The 8,684-nt window shown below is 56.0% G+C and overlaps 1 protein-coding gene across 1 annotated transcript; it reads right to left on the reverse strand.

Annotated features, from left to right (window-relative positions):
- Positions 1-7,101: 7,101 nt before the first annotated feature.
- On the reverse strand, positions 7,102-7,855 carry TWIST1 (twist family bHLH transcription factor 1). Its single transcript, XM_015426161.1, has one exon. The coding sequence runs from the start codon at positions 7,710-7,712 to the stop codon at positions 7,119-7,121; it is 594 nt and encodes a 197-aa protein (XP_015281647.1). The 5' UTR covers positions 7,713-7,855; the 3' UTR covers positions 7,102-7,118.
- Positions 7,856-8,684: the final 829 nt, after the last annotated feature.

The following is an 8,684-nucleotide window of genomic DNA, read 5'->3' on the forward strand; positions in this document are numbered from 1 at the left end:
GTCTGAAAACCAGCGGGACTTCTAAAGCAATCCGGATGCCAACCCCTACACCAAGACACTGGCCTGGGAGCGAATCCCGCCGACGGCACGGAGAGCACTGGCGCTGAAGGATGACCAAGTGAGTCCCATCGGTCTTACTCCCGAGTAAGTGCGCCTAAGATCTGACCCATTTTGTTTACTCGGAAGTAATTGACGCGAAGTTTGACCAGGAGTTATTTCTGGCAGACCCGCCCGGTGTAAGCAATTGGACTGGAAACCATCAAAGACAAATGTAACCAGTTTGAATTTTTTTAAACAAAGTGGCTGAATGGGATTAAAGTCCAAGCGAGGATCTGCTTACTTGGAAACTGACTCCATTCAAACCAAGGCAGCTCCCCCGCGCCTCCCCCAGGGGGAGTGAATTTAGACCGGAGTCGATGGAGAGTGTCCGGTTTGAATGTCTACATTTTTATTTCCCCCCAAAGGTAACGAGAGAGAGAAAGAGAAATGGGCAATTTGTTATGCAGGTTTCATCTTACCTTCCCAGCGGCAGAGTGTAAGCTCTGTTCTCGGCTCTGGGTTCTAGTTCTGGTCCCGGCTGGAGGTTTTCAAGCCACCTGCGACCTGGCGCTCCACGGATCCGGCTGGGCACGGTTTGGAAAATCCAGTCGGGTCCAGAGTGCGCATCTCCGGGCGAGGCACACGCGCCGCTGCGTTCTCACCCTCCTCTCTGACACGGGAAATTGGATTGAGGCTTGCGGTGGTCCCAAAGTCCCGCCTAATCCCCTTTAACACAAACAAAGGCTGCCGGACCTTTTCGGCTGCAAAGAGCCCGCCCCGGCTTCCAATCTCGCCGCTCTTGAAAGGCACAAGACTTTATCGGTCGTCGGCTGGAGAAGGCAAAGGGGAGGCCTGGAAAGGCAAACAAGAGAGTCCGCGCAACCTGGGCTAAGCAAACAAGGCTGGTTGGGAAGAAGCACCCCCTGCCAGCTCTTCTAAACAGGGTCGCTATCTGGGAAGGGAAATCAGTTTGGCCGGAGGCAGAGCTCGCATTCCGGGGAGTGGGTGGACGCAGGCAGATCCGGCGGACTTCAGGCTCCACTCCGGACTGGGGGGCGCTTCCCCGGGAATGGAGGCGCCCAGCGGAACCGGAGAAGGACCTTTTGCTCTCTGCAGCTCCATCCTCGAGCCAAGTGAGCCGAAAGCCCGATCTTATGCAGCTTGACTCGAAAGCAAGCTCCTCGCCCTTCGGGCTTGCGAGGTGGGGGGCAGACCTGCAGCACCCCGGAGCTCCCCTGGGACTGGGCGCCATCGAGCCCCATGGCCGTCTCTGAAGAGCTGCCATCCATTCCAGCCAAAGAGGGGTCGCAACCCCTGTGGTCCGGGCAGCCTGGATTAAACCCACCGACTAAGCTGGGCTCGGGTCTGTCCCGCAGGAAGCTGCGAAAGGGGCTGTTGGCCTCACGTGCGGCACCCGGTTCTTTCCGTGGAGACAGAGGAGAGGTCGCTGCTCGCTCTCGTGACCCCCCTCCGCCACCGCCTCCAAAGCAAAGAATACAGACTGCAACCCCGGAAACAATACTGGCAATCTTTCGGGTCAGTTGTTGGGCACACTTCTAGGGAAAACACTGCTGGTCAAAGGAAAGGGGTTGTGTGTGTGTGTGTGTGAGAGAGAGAGAGAGAGAGAGAGAGAGTGCAGGAGAGCGAGAGCGAGACGCAGGGTCACGTACTGACGTCCACCACTGAGTCACGTTTCTGATCGCACCCCTCCTGCTAGCCTTGAAGGAAAGCAACAAAGGGAATCCCATTTTGGGGGGAGAGGAGGCAGGCTGGCGATGGGCTGCTGAGCGAATCTGCAAAGACAAACAGTCTGTGACTACCAAACTCCGAGAGGGAGCCCGTCTGCTCAGAACCCAACGCCCCAACATTGACCAGGAAACCTTGCTAGCCCTGTCAATACCTTTCCAGGAAAACTGGGGGGCGGAAGCGAAGCTTCCCAGCCTCACAGACCCAAAGCAACACTCCGAGGGTCCTTAACCTCCCCCCCACAAACACACATCCCTTCCCTGGACACCAATCTAGATCACACCCGAAAAAAAAATCCCTACCCAAAGATTCCAAAAGCGGCGTAGAAGTTAAAAACGAAATGTAAGGATTAGTTTCGCTCAGAAAATTAAACAAACAAAAAAACATACCCTTGTTATTTACCATAAAAATGCGCCGCTTTGCCTGAAGGACGGAGAGAATCCGAAATCCTGCATCACCCCCCCCCCATAAAGCTGTCTCGATAATTAACACTCCCGTGTCTGTCAGTAGCCGGTTTATTTGCGTTCTTCTCGCGTTTGTTTAGATTTCCCCTCCCTCGCCCCCGGACTCTCCTGGGCAACTTCAGATCTCTCCGAGCGACTGTTTACCTCGAGAGTCGGGCCTGCTTTCTCGCACAGACCAGACTTTCCCAATTCTCTTTTAACGTTTCAGTCATATTTATTTATTGCAGAAAAAATATACAATGATATTTACAAAACAATCATAAAAATAGGAATGCATTTAGACACCGGATCTATTTGCATTTTAACATGGGTCATTAATAAATAAATAGAATGTTTCAGGGGGGGGGCTCTTCCTCCTCCCCTCAGGAACTAAAAAAAAAAAAAAAAAAAACCCAGAAGAGGAACCAGATAGGTTTGCATATTAGGAGTTTGAGCCAAGAATGTTCCCTCCCCCCAACCCTTTGTTTAAATAGATTTCCCTTTCCCACTGGCTCTAAAAGGGGTCTTTCGATTTGGATTGTCACTAGATCTGTTCAAAATGAAGGGGGGGGGGACTCCACAGCAAACGTATTTCCTTTCATCAGTGGCTCATAAGATCTCTCGGGAATGCATGCATGCAAGAACAACAACACAAAATAAGGAAGTAAGAAAAAGTTAAAAGTCCAACATTCTTCGTCAAAAAAAAGAAAGAAAGTGAAACCGGTTCAGATTTCGATCAGAATGCAGAGATGAGTGGTGGTCAGTTCAGCCGCCGCGCAGGATCAGCCGCCTCCCTGTCCGAGGGGCCTTCGGGTCTCTGGCCTCCAATGCTCCCCACGCCCTGCTCTTTGCATACTTGGCCAAGACGCTTCTACATTTCCAAGAAAATCCTTGGCATGATTGTCTTAGGGGAAAGAAAGGAGGGAGGGGGAGAAAATCCAAGTGCAGAGTCTCAACGACTGTCCATTTTCTCTCCTTCTTTTGGGAACAAGGTCATCTGCAGAAACCCGGAGAGAGGAGGAGGAAACGTCGTTATTCCAAACGGGAAAACTGAAATCAATTTTGTTTTGTTTCAACTTTTTTCAAAAAGTTGCTTCTCCCCCCCCCCTTCGGTGATGAAAGTGAGAGCGCCAAACAACGAGTGTGTGTGTGTATGGAGGGGGGGGGAGGGCGACAGCACAAAGGAAGGAGGGGGAGGGGAGTGCTGGCGAGGCATGAAATTCGGAAACGCGCACAGGGAAGGGTCACGGGTATCGAGGCGAATCGGGCGTCGGGGGGACCCTTGATCCCGCTGGAGCCCGAGCGGAGCTCCTGGGCAATCTTCCCCGGGGCTGCAATCCAGGCTCGTCGCGCCCAGAGGAACCTCGCCTGCGCTCTGCGCGGGGCAGCCCAGGACCAGCAGGACGCGCCGTTTCGCGGTTGGGCTCCGCGCGCGGTGGGGCGCCAGCTTTCTCTTCCGGAGCACGCACAACCCGGCCTGCCCCAAAGACAGAAAACACACCCCTGCCTGGGAGCGCCTGCACATCTGGAGCCAGGGCCGGCCTGCCTGCCGCGGAGGCCTCGTGCTGGGGCTGCGGAGCCTGGAGGGACAATGGTCAGTGCGATCCCCGAGGCAGCTGAGCTGCTCCTACATCGGAAAGCCGGCGCCGCAGGGCATTGGGGCTGGCACCAGACGCTTGGCCATTTTACCAGCCAGGTATCTCCTGCAGCCAGTGTTCCCTCTAAGCTGAGTTAGTGTGAGCTAGCTCACAGTTTTTTAGACTCCGGCTCACACATTTTTGTCTTAGCTCAGGGAGGAGGGCTCCAGAGCAAACTAATACATGCAGCAGCCAAATCGCTCGCTCACAACTTTGATGCCAGCAGCACAAAAAGTAGAATTTTTGCTCACAAGACTCCAGAGCTTAGAGGGAGCATGGCAACCGCCCCCCCCCCAGTATTAGGAGAGTCCCCGAGAAGTTGCATGCTAGAATCTCCACCTGACTTCCGAGGAGCCTGTGTGTTTAGGACGTCTGGCTACCCGCCCTGCAGCCCAATTCTAGGCACACTCTGCAGAGCTCAGCGAGACTTCCTCCGAAGTAACGGTGCAGTCCTAAGAACACTTGAACAGGGTTGCTCGAATTGTGCATAGAATTACAACCACGCTGCTCAGTCCTGCATCTGTTTACGCCGAGGTAAGTCCCACTGTCTTCCATCGAACGCATGACTCATCGTGTGCTCTCTTATGCTCGATTATTTGGGAGGAAAACCCATTAAACTCAGTGGAATTGACTTCCGAGTAAACATGCCTAGGATGGGGGCTGAAGTCCTTGCTTCCTTTTCTCTGCGAAGCCTCCAGCGCCACCCTTAACACGTTTACTTGGAAGGGGCGCCCGCTGGCTTCAAGGAAATTTACTTCCTCGAGGAGCTGATAGGCCGCAAGGGTGGAAGTCTGCGACCTGAAAGCGAGCAGTGGTAGGATCCAGAGACGGTCTTTCTACCACCCAGAAGAGGTGCCCCTGAGTTTCAGCTGAGACCTCTTAACTTTGGGGGATTTTCGCTGGACAGTTTTAGAGACAATCACAGCCAACCCCAGTTGTCCTAGGGAGTCGGGTATATGGGAATGTTCTTTCTAAGCTCAGGAGATTTTACTAAAAGAGTAAGGTTTATGCCTACGTACACTTACTAGGAAGCAAATCCCACTAACATCAAGGAGACTACAATTACTTCCGAGTACTAGGAAGTATGTTCCTCTGAGCGCAATGGGGCTCACTTCCGTATAAATGTTCAAAGGTACTTATGACCGCAATAAATTGCGAGTAACTTGCTCACTTCGACTGCTGACATTATTATGCATACTTATTTACCTGTGAGTAAGTTTCATGGAACACAGCGGAAGGTACTTCCCAAGTAACTATGCAAAGCACAAAAGAAGGCTCGTCCAACGCCCACCCCATTTACTTGCCAGTAGAGAGTCACCGAAATTAGTGGTAGTTACCTGCATGCTAATCTTAGGGAATGGGATCCTTGATTTTATCCCCCCCCTTTCCCGGTCATTTGTTAGCTTATTTGTTGGAGAAGAAGGCCGAGGGATTGGCTTGGGGATATGAATCCTGAAGAGATAGTCTCTTCGGGGAACCCTAAAGAAGTCTCCAGTAACTCCGTCTAACAGTGCAGTCCTTTAAAAAAGTTATACCCTTCTAAGCCCATTGACTTCAATGGGTGTCTATTGGTGTAGTTCTGTTTAGGATTGCACTGTAATTGGTTGGATTTGGGAGAGTCTGTCTTTCTCTGTTCAGGAAGTCTCGGCATCTTGGCGAATAAATCATTCCGAAACATAGGTAGGAAATCCGCCTGTTGTCGCAACCCTCATCAAACTGTTAGAAAGCCTATCCCACGAGAACTCAGGAGATTTTCTCGCGAGAGGAGAAAAAAAACACTAGTTAGCCTCTCCTATTAGAGCACCTTTGCCTCGGGACACCAAAATGATTGGGAACTTGTTAAGGGGCATACCCGGGAGATCCTGGTTTGTGTAAAACAATTGCAAATCAAATATATGCACACTTACTAAGGAGAAAGTACTAACCCAAAGTCACAGGTAAATAAGTATGCATAATAATAAGTATGCATAATAAACCCAAAGGCCCTTATTTTCGAGTAACCATGCAGCTGGACTACTCGAAACTTGCTTAGGATCGCTAACAGCGTGGTCCTAAATACAGTCAATGGCCTTAGAAATAGTGTATCCTGTTTAGGACAACATTGTAAAACTCCAAAAGACCTGCCTCTTGACTGGATGCTTTGAAGACGGCGGGCTGGTTTTCCAGTGAGTAAGCCCCCCCCCCCCCCCCCCCCCACACCCCCCTAACACCTGAAGTCAAGTAAACCTGTTCTGGGTGCATAGCTGGAAACCCTTTAACTTTATTTTGAAGAAATAAAGAATAGATTTGGAGGGGTTTATTTAATGGGTTTTGCTTCCATCTCGGAAGTCCTCTTGGAGTGGCAATTCTCCTCCTCCTGACCTCCTTAATTCCCCAAAGAAACGTGTGCCGGCCCGGATGGATCTTAGTCCAAAGAGGCTTATCAGTGGAGATCTGGCAGCCGGATTCTAAAGGAAGCCGCCGCCCCGCCTCGATTTCTAAAGGAATTTCCTTCCAACAACCCGAGAATCCCGATACAGCGTCCTTTGGAATGCGCTTTAATCCGGGTATCAGAGAGAGGCCAGGGTGCAGCGCGCCAGGCGAGGAGGGTCGCTGGAACCCAGGAGCCCTCTTGCTACAGCAGCAGCAGCAGCAGCAGCGCGCTTCCCGCTGGAGGAGGAGGGAGGGAGGGAGGGAGGGATGGATGGATGGATGGATGGGAGATCCAGGTCTCCCTCTCCTCCTCGGAAGCCGTCCAGGGGACCTCCTGGCGCCGAAGCCCGCTCCCAGGGCCTGCGTCGCCTCCCCCCCCCCCCACCTCCTCTCCCGGGCTCTTTTTGTTGGCGCGGGTGGCTGGCCGAGTCCTCGGCAGGCTTTTCTTGGAAAGCAGCCGAGTTGAAAGGAGTGTGGGGGGGGGGGGAGAGGAACGAGGAGTGTTACTGGCCCGCTAACGACTTTTCCAATCCTCGGGAAGCAGCTCGTCCACCCTGGAGCCCGGAAGGACTCCAAGAAATTAGAGACTAGGCATCAGCAGGGGGTGGCGATCCCCGACCTCTCGGGAGCCGCGCCTCGGGGCCGTGGGATGGCAGAGGCCCACCCCCCTCTCCCTAAGGACCCCGTGGGGACGGGGAACCCGCGGCCGGCCGGCCCTCGGAGCCCCGAGGGCTTCCTCTCCTGAGCGTCTAGGGGGTGTCCGTTCCAGGCAGGGTGTGGAGAGAGCCTCCCGGCGGTGAAGCCAACCTCCTCGAGGCGCCGGGGCCGGCGGAGCGGGGCGCTAGTGGGAGGCGGACATGGACCAGGCGCCCTCCATGCGCCAGACGGAGAAGGCGTAGCTGAGGCGCTCGTGGGCGACGTAGCTGCAGCTGGCCATCTTGGAGTCCAGCTCGTCGCTCTGCAGGACCTGGTAGAGGAAGTCGATGTAGCGGGCGGCCAGCTTGAGCGTCTGGATCTTGCTCAGCTTGTCCGAGGGCAGCGTGGGGATGATCTTGCGCAGGGCCGCGAAGGCCTCGTTCAGCGACTGGGTGCGCTGCCGCTCGCGCACGTTGGCCATCACCCGCTGCGTCTGGAGCTCCTCGTAGGACTGCGGGCTGCCGCCGCCGCTGCTGCTCCCCCCGCCGCCGCCGCCGCCGCCGCCCGACTTCTTGCCCCGCTTGCCCTGCGCCGGGCTGCACGGCTCGTCGGCCGAGCCCAACCCCGCGCCCGCGCCTCCTCCTCCGGCCGCGCTCCTGCGGCTCGATCGCCTCTTGCGCCCTCCGCGCTTCCCGGCGCCCTGGAGCTGCTGCTGCTGCCGGTCGGGCTCCTCCTCGCTGTTGCTCAGGCTGTCGTCGGCGGGCGAGACTGGAGAGTTGGACTCGTCCTGCTGCATCATCTCGGGGCCCGGCCCGACCCGACCCGCAGCGCGCCCAGCGGCCCTGGGAGGGGGCGAGGCAGGCGGGAGGGGGAGATGCCAAACCGGCCAGCTCCCCCTGGCTGGATCCCGGGCCTGGCCAAGAGGAAAAAAAGGAGGAGGAGGAGGAGATTGAATTTGGCGAGGAGGACCTCACTTGGCAGGGCGGGGGGAGGCCATCGGGAGCCAGAGGGAGAGGGCGGCCCAGGAGGAAGCCTCTCTCGGACGGGGGCAGCTTCCCTCCCGATGGCTCCGTGGAGCTGCCTGGGAGTCGGGCAAAAGTGGGAGCCTGGGACGCTCTTATAGCTCCTGCTGGCGGAAAGTTTGGGGGCCGCGGTGTCATTGGCTTGACGTGGAGAGGAGGGACTTTGCCGAAGTTTAGAGGAAAGTTTCCGCTTCCCCCTCCCCTCCTCTCCCAATCATTCCTCAGACCGTTAGCCAAGGATCTGGTTTCGCCCCCTGCCCAAACCCTCCCAGCCCGCTCCGGGGCCGGCGGGGGGGGGGGGGGCGAAAGGGCCCCCCCCCCCCCCCCCCCCCCCCCTTCGGGGGGGGGGAGTCTGTCGGGGAAGGGGAAGAGCCCCGATCCCCTTTGATGTCCCCCGCCAGCACAACCCGCTTCCTTCCGAGCCGGAGCTTGTTCGGCCGTCAGTGCCCTTCCTGGGGACCTTCGGAAAGAGGGCACGGCGGGCTTTTTTCCCCCCCCCCCCCCCCCAGAAAAGAGGAGGGCGGGGGGGTTGGGGCCTGAAGTCATTTGCTTCCCGGCGAGATCCTTGCCGTGCACTGGGAAGGCGATGGGGCTGGGATCAAGTTGCAACTGACGAGTAATCCAGCTGAGCCAGAACTAGTTCCCGTCCGCCCCACCCCCATCTTAACCCTATTTGCTTGGAGAAGGAAGGCGGCCGTCCTAAGGAGGCTGAACCCCAGCGAAGCCGCCTTCTCCCGAGTAAACACGCC

Source organism: Gekko japonicus, unplaced genomic scaffold (genome assembly GCF_001447785.1).
Source record: "Gekko japonicus isolate JY-2015 unplaced genomic scaffold, Gekko_japonicus_V1.1 scaffold77, whole genome shotgun sequence".
NCBI classification, from domain to species: domain Eukaryota; kingdom Metazoa; phylum Chordata; class Lepidosauria; order Squamata; family Gekkonidae; genus Gekko; species Gekko japonicus.

Bases quoted from the DNA above. Each gene is read 5' to 3' on its own strand.
- TWIST1 (XM_015426161.1), bottom strand. From the start codon at position 7,712: ATGATGCAGCAGGACGAGTCCAACTCTCCAGTCTCGCCCGCCGACGAC.